Below are 16442 nucleotides of genomic sequence, written 5' to 3' on the forward strand. Positions count from 1 at the left end.
GTAAACTGGGACCTGTGTAAGATTATTGAGAAGTAAGCGTTAGGATTTGCTCCTAAATCTGCATCTATCGGAATATATAGCCTTTAGTGTATATACCTTCACGCAGGATCACAAACATGCACAGTTCCTCAGCTACTTTGATAAAAACTCAGCTATTCGTTCTTGCAAGACAAAATGGAATTAAACCACACGAGAGTTTTTAGCCTGGCCTTGTATGTGCTGCTCGGGCTCTAGGGACTCCAGTTTGTCCCTTTCTGCTTCCCCTCCTCCCCCAGGTATCATTTTGCTTTGGGTGTTGCACTTCAGGTGAACAAATCATCTCCTTGGGGCGGTGTTACCTGTAGCACAGCAAAACAAAAAATCTCAGTGGTCAAGTTTATACAAGCTCCCCACCCCCTCAGTCACTCCCATCCTTGTCTTCCTGTTCCCATGTCTGATGGTTGCATCTTGTGTGAGCAGACGGAGGGATGGATATATACTGAAATGCTTATGTAATTTATTGTAACATGATTCTGATGCTTTCTCCCCCCCCCCCTTTGTTCTTAACAGGGCAACCTGGCCCCAAGGTGAGGCAACTGACTTCTATTTGCAATCACAGTTTTTTGTACTATGCCCCGCCCTCCAGATTCCAGGTTTATTACTGGCTCTGGTTCCTGGAGGTTCCATCCAATGACTTCCTTCTGCTCGATTGGATCCAATAACTCTTCTGCTAAGCTATCTCTCAAGGGAGTAAGACATCCTGAAATGGAGAATGACTTTTCCCAGTGCTTTTTCTGACCCCACCTTCCAAAAGTACTCAGTACTGGTGTGTATCACCGCCGCCGCCACCACCACCACCACAAAAGAAAAAACTCTTGCTTTTTCTGATGGAGAAAGACTTCCTCTGGTGGAGAAAAGACTTTGTTGAAATGAAGTCTTTCTCTGTTGGAGGACAGCTTGGCGGAAGGAAGTTGTATGATCCAACCCCGGTTCTTTTAACTATGTTCTGCAGACATGATAAAAAAGAATACTGTTTTCGTTTTATGTAGAATCAAATCCCCTGTGCCTTTAACAACTTTCTGCAGATAGAGACAATGAATAATAGTTACCCCCATGTTGTGGACAGACTACCTCTGCTGGTCTTTTACCTGGGACCCGCTTTCCCCCACCCCGAGATGGGATCACCAGGCATAGATTGTGACTCAGTGGCATGAACTCCTTCTATGATGTGGAAAGATTTGCCTGCTACTATCTACAGATCATGATATAAAAGTCCAATAACAAACTAGGTTAATCTTTTTTGGGGGGAGGGGTCATTTGACAATGTCATGGACCCCACTCTACAAACACTAATTTGGCTTATTGTTTCTATGCTTATGGAGGGCCTGATTCCTTGTGAAAAGCAGGAGTAGATCTGTGGAAGCCATTGAAACTACTGCAATAGATGACTATAAGGAACCACAGCTGAATCAAACTGTCGGGGCCGTCATGCAAGTGCAAACAGCATCTTCATAATCTGACCCTGTGAAAAAAGGCTGAAATGGCTTCACTGAAGAGCAATGAATACTTCCATTGATTTCAATGAGACTATTCATGGTTTGAGTTAAACTTCTGCATACCTGTCTTGCAACATCAAGACTGAATGCTCTTTACTCTGTACAAATATACAGGCCCCAAAGGGTCTGCCTGCAGTCGCGCAGTATTTAAGCAGAAGCTCTAAATAGAGGTTGTCATTGTGCTAGGGTGACACAGCATTAATTGTGCATATGTGCAGATTTGCGGGTTTAAACAACGGAGCGTGTTCTTTGCATTTTGCAGGGACAAAAAGGGGAACCCGGCGATATTAAAGATGTAAGTCTGACATTCTCTGTATACCTCTCCCCCAGCCCTTAATGCCAGTAGTGGAAAGTGTGTTTCAAACTAATTTTGATATGCCTATCTGGGTCCCCCCCCCCTCTTCTTCCTCTTGACCAGGTTGTAGGACCAAGAGGTCCCCCTGGACCACAGGTAGGGAACTATCTGCTACAGTGCTGAAATACTTTGGGGGGGGGGGGGAGATATGAAAACAATCTTAACAAACATTTAATTGAACGTATCTTTGTCCTTGTCTGTTTCAGGGACCTTCAGGTGAACAAGGACCACGGGGGGAACGTGGAGATAAAGGGGAAAAGGTAAAATTAGCCATTCCCACGCCCATGGGGGAAGCTTTAGAAAACATTTGGATAGCATTCACCTGTTTTAGATTTGATCTGTTTGAAAATATCGGACACGCCCTCTCCTCTAGGCAAAACTCTCTAGCTGATTTGCACACGTCCAGAAAGTTCATGATAAAGTATTATATTAGTCACAAAGATTTCAGAAGGGGGGATTAAATAATTTAGGAGGGTATAAGGTGAGTAATAATAGCTGACTTTTAGAACTTTGGCCATTATTAATCGGCAGCAAGTATGAAGAGTTACAGGCAGGCAGGTCTGTTGTGATCCAGTAATGATTAAAACTGAATTCTTACTGTGCCTTCCTATGCAGAGCTGCCTAGCGAAATCAGTGGAGTGACCCTTTGTAGGACTGCACTCTTCAGCGGCAGAATTCTGTATATTGAAATCAATGGGGTGCGAGATTTATGTCTATTTAAGGTTAAATCACATTACTGTGCAGATTAACAAATAAGTTTACAGGGGTTCTGGGGCTGCCATCGGTTTTCTTACTAACTTGGCTGACCTCACTTATCTGTGGAAAATTGTAGGACAATAAGGTCTTGAAAGGGAGAAAAGGAGTGTGTGTTGGGGGGGGGGTAAGGTGGGAGGGACGGGACAACCAGTTTCATTCACAGTTTACAAAGTACTTTTTCTGCCTGATCACCTGGAAGTGATATTCGCTCACCACAAGTGACCACAGATGAGCGGATATTTACAAATCCATTGTTGTGGGAGTTTTCACAAGGCACGAGAGGTCATGCTATCTCAGACCGTAATTCATTATAGGCTCTGACGGTGTTTTCCCCTTAGCAGGACCTGCCCATAGAGGAAGTGGGCCCTGGGTTTACATTCTTGTAGCACCAAATGCTCTTCTCTCTTTGGCTCCTTCCGCCCATGCAGAATAATGCACTTTCAAACTGCTTTCAATGCATTTTGAAGCTGTGCGGAACAGCAAAACCCACTTGCAAACAGTCGTGAAAGTGGTTTGAAAATGCATTATTCTGCGTGTCCGGAAGGGGCCTTTGTTTGGATTCCCTTTTGTGCATCACATTACTGAGACAGGGGAATATGTTTGCAACTCTAGTACATGCTCCCCAATCCCAGACATTTCCTGGAATACCTGAATGTACATACAACTATATAAACTACTGGCTGTTGCATCTGCTGTTGTATCCGGTGATTCTTCCCCAAGCATTTCTGGGTGTTGACATAGTAGTCCTTAAGACTGGTTTGTTAATTTGTTGTGTTACACTTAACACAACACATTAACAAACCAGTCTTAAGGACCACTATGTTGCTTAAGGACTGCCAAGTTGCTTCCGACTCATTGGCAACCCTATGAACCATTGTCCTCCAACAATCTAAAATAGGCATAGTAATTAAATAAGTGGAGCTGAGAGGCATGACTCTTTTGCCCCCCAAATTTCAAGGTAGTGTGGGGACAGGATGCACTCCTCAACCTGACTTTTTTGGGGATTATTTCCCTTCCTTGCTTTTGGCAGGGCGTTCCTGGCCCACGTGGCAGAGATGGCGAACCTGGTACACCTGGCAACCCCGGCCCATCTGGACCCCCAGGTCCTCCGGGTCCCCCTGGTCTTGGTGGAGTGAGTATCCTCTGTTTGATCACCCTCCCCCTCAGTTTCTGCATCCCAAAAATACGTGGTCACCAAGAGATTAGAAGAGTCCTTTCACTATATAGCCTGTTAGCCATTCCTGGTGTTCTAATTCAGCAAAAGCCTTCTTTTTAATTCGGTTTTCAGCACGCAGCCCGTGTGACCGAAAAATGTCAAATACTCAGAAATACTCAGAATGCAAAGAGGGTTGCAGTGTTTTTTAAGTGGCTGGAATTCCTTCGTAATTTGTAAAACCTTTGCCGTGTTAGAGAAGTGGTTTTCAAACGTCGTTCAGGGAAACGTAAGAGAGGTTCGCCGGAAATGCAACACAGTTGAAATGAAAACAGTTGGTAATGGTTGATACACGTCCTCCGTTTACTCATCACTACCAGTCTTCGTCTGTTTTGGGTATGTTCATGGGCTCACTTTTGGGGCATGTAGGGCAAGAGTAAGGCCCGGAAGAGCTGTCCAGTGGCCCAGAAGAACGGGATGCCTTATTATCCCAGAAATCCTCTGCAAATTCCCTCAGGACAGAAAGTTTTAAAATCTCTTTGTTAAAATGCAAATGATAATTTCTGCTTGGGGATTCAGCTTTGGGCCTCACAAATCCAGCATAGACTAGGGCACATGCAAACCATGGAAATGTGCTGGGTAACCCTAGGGCAGTTACACACTCTCAGCCTTGATCCTGGCAATTATTTGGATGGGAGACCTCCAAGGAACACCAGCGTCTTGACTGAAGGACAGGCAATGGCAAACCACCTCTGAACGTCTCTTTCCTGTGGGGTCACCATAAGTCAGCTGCAACTTGATGACAAAAAAGCTGATTGCAGAAAATTTAAGTATGCCTGTCTCTGTGCTGTATTGAGGGCTAAACTACAGGATACTTTTAAAGACTCTTGCTTTATCTATAGCTGCCCAGGAGTCCCCACTGGGACCATTTTGACTCCCACCACACTGTAATCCTGAGCTGAACCAGGCCCCCATAAGCTTTAAATATGACATTTCCCTCAGCTGCTTCGGGGCTGTGGGGAAAGTGAGTTGGGTTCAAGGTACCTCATCGAGGAACCTGAACCCAGAAAGGGAGGAGGCAAAGGGCCAAAATGCACCCCCCATGTGACCCGGGCGAATGGCACCTGGATGAAATGACCCCCGCTGCCCCCCAAGATACGCCATTGTATCAACTGAGCACATGAGGTTGCCATATCCTGAGTCAGACCACTGATCTGTCCAACTCAGTATTGTCTGCTCTGGTTGGTAGCAGCTCTCCAAGGTATATTCTGGAGTTATACGTTCAGCAAGTCCACAAAAAGAAATACACTCCATTGGTGAGTTTATTTCTTTCAGAGTTGTTGACAGAACTGAATTTCTGCTCTTAGTCCCTTTGTACCTTACCCAGGACTAAAACTATTAGCAACTCATACACAGTATCAAGAATATTAAGTAATAATTAAGTAGAAGATTGTCTGTTTGCAGTCATTGGATGTCTTTCCACAAAAGATCATATCCCTTTAATATAGAGACTGCTTTTATGTAATGGACAGCCACTCATATATTTTTGATCTCCAATCAATATTAGAATTGCTACTCTGCTAGGAGATAGGTCTTGAAAAAAGTGGACAGTATCTGTGTTGGGCTGTTGTTTAAACATCCATTTGGTGTCTACTAAGGGGCAGTTGAAATATGACAAGGAATAACTGATCCACAGTTGATATAATAGAGTCCTGTTCAGTTGTTTCTTTGCAGAATTAAATCTTCCTGTACACCTCTAATTGTACACAGGTAGTTTTTTGGGGGTAACTAGGTCTGTTTCAACTTTGTCCATTTTTAAACCACACTTCCTAATTATTCCAAGTGGCCTTTAGATTCACTGATGTACCTGAGTGTTATAGACAACCCGTCTCCAGGTGTTATGAATAACTCTTTGTTTTCCTAAGAAGTGGTTGGAAGGCCTGTGTTCTCTCTTTGTGTCTTTGATTGATTTTTATCATTGTAGGCCTTCCCTCATTGTCTGTGGCAAGCCCGAAAGCAAAGTTTTTGAGCCAGGCAATCGCTGTAAATGCCTGCTTATAAATCCTTAATTTTTTTCCCTCCCTAGGTGAAAATTATTCCTACCAATATCACCCCCATAAATATTTTCCCTGAGGCATAACCTCCAAGGGAAGGGAAAATGTGGAAAGAGAATTAACTTGTCCTAATTTGTGATGCGTTTAGGGTTGCCCATCAGATACAAACTCTGAGCTTTTGAAAAGCCTTCTCGTGTTCCCTATTGAACAAATGTTCTCCGTCTTATCACCTCACATTCCTCATCCCATTGAAATGACTTTGCCGAGATTTGACTGGGCATTTTTTGTGCATGTTTCCTCTTTGTAGAACTTTGCTGCTCAAATGGCAGGAGGATTTGACGAGAAAGCTGGTGGTGCTCAGATGGGAGTCATGCAAGGACCTATGGTAAGGAATCAGAGATTTCTAAGTCCTTTGTAAGTATATCTGTTCTACAAATGCGTGATCAGTTTTATGTTATCATGGATGGCTTCTTGAAAAGAATCCTATGAACTGTAGTTTTAGTGGTATTGTGAAGACTCTGTTACAGTTTTTTTCCATAAAACTGCAGTACCCAGTATTTCTTAGTGACCATAACAGCTCCAGGCAAGGAGGCATACACACTGGATTCCTGGAAGAGGTGGGGAGTGCAGTTTTTCCATAGTGCCTCTGACTTTGGGTAGTGAGAATAGCAGATGCCTAATCTTGGCTAATCTTGGCAAATGCCAACCTTGGCATTCCTGAAATCTTGGCTAATCTTGGCAAATGCTGACCTTGGCATTCTCTCGGACTAGCACTTAAATCAATGTAAGTCTATGGTGTTAGTACTCCTTGAGTATGTCTAGTGCTCTGGCAATGAAACATGCTTGGCAAAATGGTGCACTCTGCAAAATATTGAAAAACGAATAAACCTTACAATCCCTATAGGCATCAGTGAAAGATGTGATGGTTCTCCATCCGAAAATGGCCAAAATGGACACAGCCACAGTACTTAGCAAACTTACTTAGAAATAAGTACAATTTAATGTGGCAGCGCTTACTTCTATATAGACATATATGCAAGGTTGATAGCATTTGACTTCATTTAGATAGCCCTAAATGTGGAAGAGCAAGAGTACTTTTATTCTCTACTAGCGGTACCCGGCCACGCGTTGCTGTGGGTTATTGTGGTGAAATGGGAAAATAACAGACACTGACCCTTCCCTCTCCCTCCGCTAGGGTGGGTGGGTCATATCCAGATGTTGGGCCCCCTCCCTCCCCTCCCTTGCATGCCACCCCTCACTCTCTCCCCTCCCTCACTTCTCTTCCCTTGCATGCCACCCCTCCCCCACCCTCCCTTCACTCTTCCGTGTGTGTATGTATGTGTATGTGTTTCACTTCCACTCGAGTTATTGCCTATGTACTGTTTTCACTGCTCATATCTGGCCATCAGAGCGAACATTCTAAGCTGCATGAACATTCTAAGGGTGACAGTTACACACAGGCAGCTGCATGTCCTTCACCATGGAGCGCCAGGAAATAGGCATTTTACCTGGGCCAGGTGTGAATTTTCAGGTATGTGAACATCTAAAAACACTCTCGCCTGGCTGACTACAGTGGCTGGGAATTTTCAGAGGAATCGGCCCAGCAGTTACTGAGTTATACCATCACTAACAAATACACAGTTTGCTTTTTTTATATATATAGACTAGGAGTGTACATTTGGATTTGCCGAATTTGAAAAGAGGCACCATTTTAATAGAGCTGAAAATGCAAAGCTGAAAAAAATCAATTTGTTCAGGTTTTTTTTTCAGGTCCATTATATGTGTGATGCTCTGTGTGTGAGTGGTTTTTTTTTTTGAGGTACAGCCACCAAATAGCTGCAGGTGACTTTCCTGTCAAGGTCCATTAAGTTTGGTCAGGAGATCCAGTTTTATGGTCCCTCAAAAAGGGTTCCCCCATCATCGTCCTCCATTGGAAATAATGGAGGGAAATTTGGGAGCCCATTAAATTGGACCCCCTCACCAAATCTTTACCAAACTCATGGATTCTTGTAAGGAGAGGCACCAGCAGTTATGCTGCAAATATGGAGCCTTTACCTTAAAAAAATAGCCCCCCAGAGCTCCCCAAAGTTTCTCCACTAACTAACATAGGAGCCATTCCTTTTAACTTTCATAGGGAATTGCTCCATGTCACCTTATGGTGAATCTTTCCAAGGCGTGTGTGTGTGTGCATTCTATTTTTTTAATGTAGAGGCACACAATTTTTAGCACAGCTGGAGGTGCCTCTCCTTACAAGAACTCCCAAGTTTGGTGAAGATTGGGTCCGGAGGACCAATTTTATGGGCCCCCAAATAGAGGAAAACCGAGTGCTTATAAAATGGACTCCCTGTCCCAATCTTCCCCAAATGTGGGGGTTCTGTAGGGTTTCACCTGCAGCTACGCTGCAAATTTGGTGGCTCTGTCTTAAACCCCCATTTCCAGAGCTCAGCAGAGAGTTCTCATAGGTTTTAATAGGCCTAAATTTTTTCAACTATTAAAAAAGCTGCAAAATCCAATATTAGAATGGAAATTTGGGGTTTTTTTCCAGAACTTCTGAAAAAAAAAATTAGGTCTATTAAACCCACATCTGAAAAATACTGAAAAAATTGGTACTGACCTCTATTCTCTGCCCCCAATATACAAAGTCCATGGCTCTCATCCTCTTTTATGAATGAATTTTATTATTGCGGTCAAAGACCAGTCCTTAAAAGTTACCACATCATTTCGTCCATAAAATACCTATATACAGATCTGATGTACCTTCTGCTGTTACACAAGTACATACAATAAAATATACCGTTACATAAAAATAACCTCAAGATTCAGTTCCTTAGATGGGCAATCCAAAAGTACAGTCATAATATCCATGCACACACTATTATCACATTCCCATCATATCTTAATCTCCTCACTAATTATTTGCTACTGAAACATATGTATTATAAATTCGTCTTAAAATTCCTTTAAATTTAGCTCTTCACTTATCATAATAGTCTTAAATATATATATTTATATATGTATCCAAATTCCAGCCCTTAAGTGTTATTCCCGGCAGCTTTCTTAATATTATATATTGCCTCATTCTCTTTTAAGAATTAAACAGACACACTGAACCTCTTTTGATGTTTGTGTTTGGATTGTACCATTATATTTCCTCAGATATACTGTCTGCATTTGCAAAACAAACTTGTAGTGGTACTGCAGAGGGAGATCTAGCCTAGAACTTTCTCACTGGCAGCTATAGGGATTATTTTATGAAGGGAGATCATTCAAACCTTTGATCCACCCTCCTGATACCGCTCAGCAACAGATACACCAGGGGGCTTTCCCCATTCACCTTCTGCTGCGTGCCGCTCTCGCGCCCCCTCAGCGCACGTCATCCCTGGCGCGCTCTCGGGGTTCCCCACGACCCCGCTCTGCGCGGGGTCATCAAAAGGTGCAGTTTCTTCAGCGCCAGGAATGACGCGCGCTGAGGTGGTGCAAGAGCGGCATCGTCGGGGCAGCTGCGTGGTTGCCGCCCTTGCAAGTGGGGAGCGCCGCTGGACCCCGCACTACTTTCCCGGAGTAGCGTGCAGCAGAAGGTAAGTGGGGAAAGCCCCCATGTCGTTCTTCTGTTTAGAGACTAGTTCAGAACAGAACAGTTCCTACAGTGGAATGTGAAAAGAAAATACATGTGGTTTTCTGGGACACTTCCTGAATTTGTAAGGTTTAAACATGATATTTTCCTGTCAAGAGTATACCTGCGCAGGAAACAAAGGTATATCCCTGTCTGTATGATTGTGTAAAGAATCACAAGTGTCTATTTGTGCACAATTACATTCATATGGATGATCGTCATTCAGGAGAATATCATATATGAAGTGTCCCTCCCCAGAGCAGAATTAGAAGAACCCAGTGTAGTGTAGTGTTAAAGTATTGGACTAGGATCTGAGAATTCAGGTTCAAATCCCCGTTTGCCCATGGAAGCTTGCTTCCCCACACTCTTAGCCTAACCTTCTTTCACGGGGTTGCAGTGAGGATAAAATGGCAGAGAAGAGAACAATTTAAATTACTTTTGGTCCTCACTGGGGAAAAAGGTGGAATATAAATAAAATAAATAGGCAATCCAAATGAATCTGAATACCAGTTTTCCCCACTTTTCCCTCGGCCGCCGTCGCTGCGCGCAATTCCCAGCGCGCAGCATCCCTGGCATGCGCCTGGGCGTCCCCACAACCCTGCGGTCTGCGCGGGGTCATCAAAAGGCACCCTTTGCAGGAGTGCCAGGGATGCCTCATGCTGAGGGGACGCGACAGCGGCAGCGTTGGGGCGGCTGCGCTGTCGCCGCCCCTCTCTTGGGGAGTGTCGGGGGACCCCGCGCTATTCTCCTCAAGTAACGCGGGGCTTAAGGTAAGTGGGGAAAGGCCCACAGTAATTCTGGAGGGGTAGCTGTGTAGAAAAATTAAACAGGAGTCTGGTAGCACCTTAATGAGTACTAAATTTATTTCAGCATAAGCTTTTGTGAGTCAGAACTCACTGTCTGAGGAAGTGAAAAGCTCATGCTGTAATACATTTTGGTAATTTTTAAGGGGCTAACAAACTTGCATTGTTTTTAAACAAAAGTGTTTTCTATTCAAATGAGCTTTCTAGCTCATGCCGAGGTTATTCATGTTACAAAGTGAATACAGTAGGATTTATTCATTTACTCAGGATTTATTCAAAGTGAATATAGTAGGTTTATTCACGTTACAAAGTGAATATAGTAGGAACCCCTTCAAGCCGCACATGAGAAAACATCCTTTGACACACCCAAGTCTTGTAACTGATTATCAGCTAGCGCAGTCCTGCCAAAGCCAGTAGAGTTAGAGCTCTTGCCTATATATCATCCAAGAAAAGAGGAAACAATAAGCATCAGTAATTGGCTGGGGCCGTTGGTTGTCTTCTGGGAAGTTGATGCTAGCCCTTGTCACGCGTTACATTTCTGGAGTTGTATTTCTGAATGCCTTAACAGTCCAGGTGCTTGGGAGCAACAGCCGCAGAAGGCCCTTGCTTTCACCTCCTGCCTGTGAGCTCCCAAAGGCACCTGGTGGGCCACTGCGAGTAGCAGAGAGCTGGACTAGATGGACTCTGGTCTGATCCAGCTGGCTTGTTCTTATGTTCTTATGGAGTTCTTATCCTGCATGCCAGGGAAACACACTAGAATGATCATCTCAGAATGTGCAATTGATATTTTGTCAGGAAAGGGGACACTGCATATTTTGGAGCTTTAGTACATGTGACCCTATACCTGTAAAAATCTAGTTTTTAGGTCAGGCATACTGAAGCCACAAAATACAAGTGTGTTCCTTTTTAGACAAAATGGCAGTTGTATATACTGAGGAGATTTTGTGTTGAGCATTATTTTGGTACACACAATAGGAGCACCAGAAACACAGCACCTGTCAAAGGCTGTTATGAACTCCCTGGCCTGGTTATCTCTCTTTAATTTGCTCTTGGGAAGGTGGAGGAGAAGCTACCTTAGTTGATGTCTTTCGAGCCCTTGGTCCCCTCCTGATAGTATCAGCTCCTTGGCCCGAACCTCTAAAAACTGGTACTGGAATGAGGCTGGACTGCTCCTCATCTTATTAACCAGCATGCCTCAATCACTTATCGACATGACTGTTCTAGTGCCCTAGCTTCAGTCAACCGCATCTAACAAATGAAGTTTTTCTTTACATTAATGTTTATTAGTTTTCCATTTTATGATTGCCTCAGCTATTCAAGTGGGCTGCTTAACATGAAGTTGGGAATTAAAAATGACCCGAGGACTTTATATTCCTGGCCAGAGCATCCTGAGCCGTGTGCCAAAATAGTAGAACCAGATTATTATAGAGAAGGAAGCAACAGAGAGATTTGTTTTAAGGGGGCTGGGTCTCTGTTACTTTTGGATCGAGGGCTGAAGTATGCAAAAACAAAGCAAAACAGCAGCTACTGTTCTTCAAGATCCCCCAAGACTTCCAGCAGGAAATTTCTACTCTCTAGCCATTCTTGGCAAGCTGTAAATGAAATTCGTGCTTAGTAAACATAGATCTCTTCCAAGGGCAAGTGAGCACATGTGTGTGTGTTTTTTCGCCTCAGAGTGACTTCTATAAATATAAATAGTCCTGGATGGTGCAGTGAAGGGGGGGGGGAGAGAATGGAAGGTGACTGCCACAGAATTAGGTCTGCTCTAGTTACTTACACCTTTGTGGTTAGACTAAAGGTCCCACTTCTGCCAGGTTTAGTTGTTGATTTTTAATAATCTTTTTTTTTAAATTTCCAAACATAGGGACCTATGGGACCACGAGGCCCTCCGGGACCCACAGGATCTCCTGTAAGTACCCACACCTTTGAGCCTGATTGGATGATCTCTCATGTTTGAAACAAAGGGGAGCTATCTCCCTTTACTAAGGTAAGCACTGAGTATTCCTTTTGTGATATTTTTCAGGGCCCTCAAGGATTTCAAGGCAGCCCTGGTGAACCTGGAGAACCTGGTGCTAGTGTGAGTATGTGTTATGGGAGGATGCATTTGTAAAAGACGGGGTGTGTATGCTTTGACACAATCGACACATTCATGTACTTTTCCATTCCGCTACCAAGTGTGCCTGTCGATCTCCCACAGGTCTCTTGCCTTCTGCAAACCTCAAATTCAGTGAATAACTGGCAAAGGGAAGCTACAGAATACTTGCATGTGGTTTTGGCTGATTGAAAGCTACCCTTTTCGAGATTTAATTGTACTTGGGGTTACATTTCTGATAGACTGCATGAAAACTTCACTGGACACCTGAACTGCCAACTAGTAAACTTCTTGACGATAGTTTTACATACATACCAGTTGATCCCTGATTTGTGATCTAGAGCACATATTCAAACCCAAAAGGGTATGTTTATTGCCATGGCAATTGAAGATGTAGGGTTGCATAATATCATCAGGGCTATTTCCACTTCCTGTCTGTTTGGTCCAGCTTCCCTTTCTTTTTCCTATCTACCTTCACCGTATTCCTACATACAGATCCAGCCATTGCTTATAAGTGTTTATGGCTCAATGGTTAGCATCAGCCATTTTTTATTTATTTGTTTGTTTGTTTGGAACATTTTTGTACTCCTTCTCCAGGGAATCTGTTCACAGAGGTTTACAGAATAAAACATAACAAAATCTTTGATGCTCATTACATTAAAAAATAAGACATAAATACAGCCAGAGTATAAAACAGAAGACATGGGGCAGCTTAAAATGGGTCATAGACATTTCTCGCAGGAAAAACAAACTATAGAACAGTGATGGCGAACCTATGGCACGGGTGCCAGAGGTGGCACTCGGACCCCTCTCTGTGGGCACGCACACACAGAGTTCGTCATGTGGGGGACAGAAAATCATCCCCCCCCCACACACACACACATCTAGGCTGGCCTGGGCCACTGAGCACGATGTGCGCACACCGCAGTGAGCAGGGAGGACTCAGCTAGCGGGCCTGGTGCCTGTGCTCTGGGTGGTTGCTGCCCGAGGGGGGGGGGTGCACAGGAGGCAGAGATGCTAGAGAGGCACAGAGCGGTGCGCATGGGACATTCTGGAGGCTAGAGCAGGCTGGCCCCTGCTCAAGCGACTGGGGCGGAGGAAGAGGGAGCCAACTGGTTTTTTCTAAACTAAAACCTCAGCATTCAGGTTAAATTGCCGTGTTGGCACTTTGCAATAAATAAGTGGGGTTTGGGTTGCAATTTGGGCACTCGGTCTCGAAAAGGTTCACCATCACTGCTATAGAACCATGTTAACAATAAATATTCAAGCTTGTAATTAAATGTCTTGGTATTTCAGCCTGGCACCTAAAAGAGTGTAGAGTGGGCATCAGGTAGCCTTGAAAGGAAAGGGCATTGCATGGTTAAGGGGTCACTGCTTAAATAGTGCTATCTTTGGTTGCCCCCCACCTCAGCTTTGCGGGAGGACATACACAGCAGGGCTTCTGAGGAGGAATTTAGCTGACAGACTGGACAATATTGGGGGGGGGTCCTTCAAATACTCTGGCCCCAAGGCATTTAGGGCCTTGTAGGAAAGAGCCAGGACTTTGAATTGTACCTAGAAACAGATAGCAAGTGGAAGTGCCAGTAAGGATTAGAGCTGGTTGTAGGGCGGCGAAATGAAATGGAAAAACCACCATTGTGTTGATGGCATGATGTCGTTTCCAGGGTAAACCTAGAAGTGGCATGATACTGTCAGTGTGGCATCCCTTCCAGGTTCATTTTGGAATTGACCTCACAGCTTCCGTGTAACAACTCCTCCATGCCAGTTATAGTAAGGATCATTGTACCTGGACATATTTTAGGTACTTTGAAAGCTTTTAGAGAAGTTTATCTGTAAACTTGCCAGCACTGTTGTTATATTTTGATAACAAGGGCCCTTTCCCCACTTACCTTTGTCCAAGGGTTGCTGCGCGCAATTCCCAGCGCGCGCAATTCCTGGTGCGCGCCCCGGCTTCCCCACGACCCCGCGCTCTGTGCGGGGTCATCAAAAGGCGCCATTTCAAAAGGCGCCTGGAATTACGCGCGTCGAGGGGGCGGGAGAGAGGCAGCGTCGGGGCGGCTGCGTTCTCGCCGCCCCTGAAGTGGGGAGTGCAGCTGGACCCCGCGCTACTTGAGGAGAGTAGCGCAGGGCTTAAGGAAAGTGGGGAAAGGGCCAAGGAAAAATATCTTGATAACAAGGACAAATCTGGGGCAGATGGGAGGATTTGGTGGGATTTCAGGAAAAGAATCATCAGGGAGACGGGTTAAGCACCCCAACACATGAACAGATACAAACGCACATACATGCATGTATTAATAATCATGTGCAAATGCCCCGCCCCACTTTAGCATTAAGAGGTTCTCAAGTGATTCATCACCTGAAGTGTGGATGGACTGACCCCTTAACTTACCAGAAGAATTCCCATTGCCTTAGAGGACCACACATGGTCAGGAGAAGGCTGAGCTGGGCAGACCCCACTGCACTGCCGTCACCACCGCGGCCACTTGGTTCAGCTTGCTCCAGGGCAGTCTTAACATTCTGGTCTGAACCTTATTCCTGAACTTAAACTCTACCCTCAGTATTGCTCTGTTGGAGAGTTTTAGCTTGTGGGCCCCTTAGATGGCAAGTAAGGGGTGTGTTACTTTTCTTGGTGAACAGGTCTTTAGCATGTGATTCTTGGATACCAGTACGTTTCGTTGTTGCTGCTGCCTTCCTCATGTGTTTTGATTGTGTGTTCCTGCATTGTGGGGGGGGGGGGGGTTGGACTTGATGGCCCTTGGGGTCTCTTCCAACTCTTATGATTCTATTATTCTATGTCAAGTAATTCCTAAATAAATCCAATAAGTGGAGATACTTGTGAGAGGCACTGGAGGAGATGTGGATGTATTGCATGGCTTGGCTGTAGATTAGGAGTCCCCAGCACAATGTTTTTGAGTACCATGGCAGAGGCAGAGCTACCAGGGGACAAGGGTGGGGGGTGCATGCGTTGCACCGGGCATGCATCGGGGCCCTGGAAAATCTCCCCTTCCCCCCTTATGGTGCCCCCTCTCCTGCTCCCCCACGGCGCCCTCCCCTACACATTTACCGTAATGAAACAGTGCAGGCTGGAGAAGTGGCCTGTGCCCTTCGGGCTGAAAACAGCCTGGTGGAAACTACACTTCCCAAGAGACCTTGCGAGCCCCAGGGTCTCATGGGAAGTGTAGTTCCCACCAGGCCGTTTTCAGCCTGATGGGAACAGGCCGCTTTTCCAGGCTGAACTAAGGTAAAGTGGGCGGGGGGGGGGCGCGGCAGAAAACACAGAGTGCGCACTGGGTGCACTCTGGCCCAGCTACACCTCTGTACCATGGTGCCCACCAGTGCTTTTCCTGGTGCCCATCAATTGCTTCCAGAAAGTATATTGACTATACAGATAGGGCTTTTGCCCAGTAAGGCTTATGGTTGGCTGTGAAAATACATGCACTGAACCCAATACAAGAACCGTCTATTGCATAGGTGTCAAACTCGCGGCCCTCCAGATGTTATGGACTACAATTCCCATCATCCCCTGCCAGCATGAAGCTGGCAGGGGATGATGGGAACTGTAGTCCATAACATCTGGAGGGCCGTGAGTTTGACACCTGTGATCTATTGCAAATGCTATACAAACTTTAGTACCAGAGGAAAACAACAAAAAGCCCATACTGGGGCTTACAACGAACCCTCGTATTGGCTAGCTGGTAGAATGTGAAAGAACACAATTTAATTATAAGGTGTCTCTGCTATTCGCAGTTATTGTAGCGAAAGTACTAGGATCTAAAAACAGCCTTTAAACGTGTCAGGCTAATGCTACATAAACAGCATCCAGCAAAGCATCTAGAGACAATATCTACATGGCACATGGTATGCAAATCCCTTGTTTCCTCAAACAACGTCTCAACAATGGGAAAACAATATGTCATAGTCCAAGACAGAGGAGTACACGGTCGCCAATCAGCTGTAATTTTGTTTCATGGAAGCATGTGTCCACTTCATCAGCTGTAGATCAGGAGTCCGCAACGTGGTACTTGTGAGTGCCGTGGTTTCCACCAGTGCCTCTCCTGGTGCCCACCATCTGCTTTCAGAA

General features: G+C 45.0%; 1 protein-coding gene across 4 annotated transcripts in view; it reads left to right on the forward strand.

Moving 5' to 3' along the window:
* COL2A1 (collagen type II alpha 1 chain) overlaps nt 1–16442 on the forward strand; it is a 139841-nt gene that overhangs the window by 6105 nt on the left and 117294 nt on the right. For all 4 annotated transcript variants that reach the window (XM_048488108.1, XM_048488110.1, XM_048488109.1 and 1 more), the window contains 8 exons: nt 550–566; nt 1798–1830; nt 1954–1986; nt 2097–2150; nt 3677–3778; nt 6161–6238; nt 12134–12178; nt 12293–12346. In XM_048488108.1, coding sequence (XP_048344065.1) covers nt 550–566; nt 1798–1830; nt 1954–1986; nt 2097–2150; nt 3677–3778; nt 6161–6238; nt 12134–12178; nt 12293–12346 — 416 coding nt within the window. The remainder of the gene's footprint in view (nt 1–549; nt 567–1797; nt 1831–1953; nt 1987–2096; nt 2151–3676; nt 3779–6160; nt 6239–12133; nt 12179–12292; nt 12347–16442) is intronic.

This window comes from Sphaerodactylus townsendi, linkage group LG03 (assembly GCF_021028975.2).
Source record: "Sphaerodactylus townsendi isolate TG3544 linkage group LG03, MPM_Stown_v2.3, whole genome shotgun sequence".
Lineage (NCBI taxonomy): Eukaryota > Metazoa > Chordata > Lepidosauria > Squamata > Sphaerodactylidae > Sphaerodactylus > Sphaerodactylus townsendi.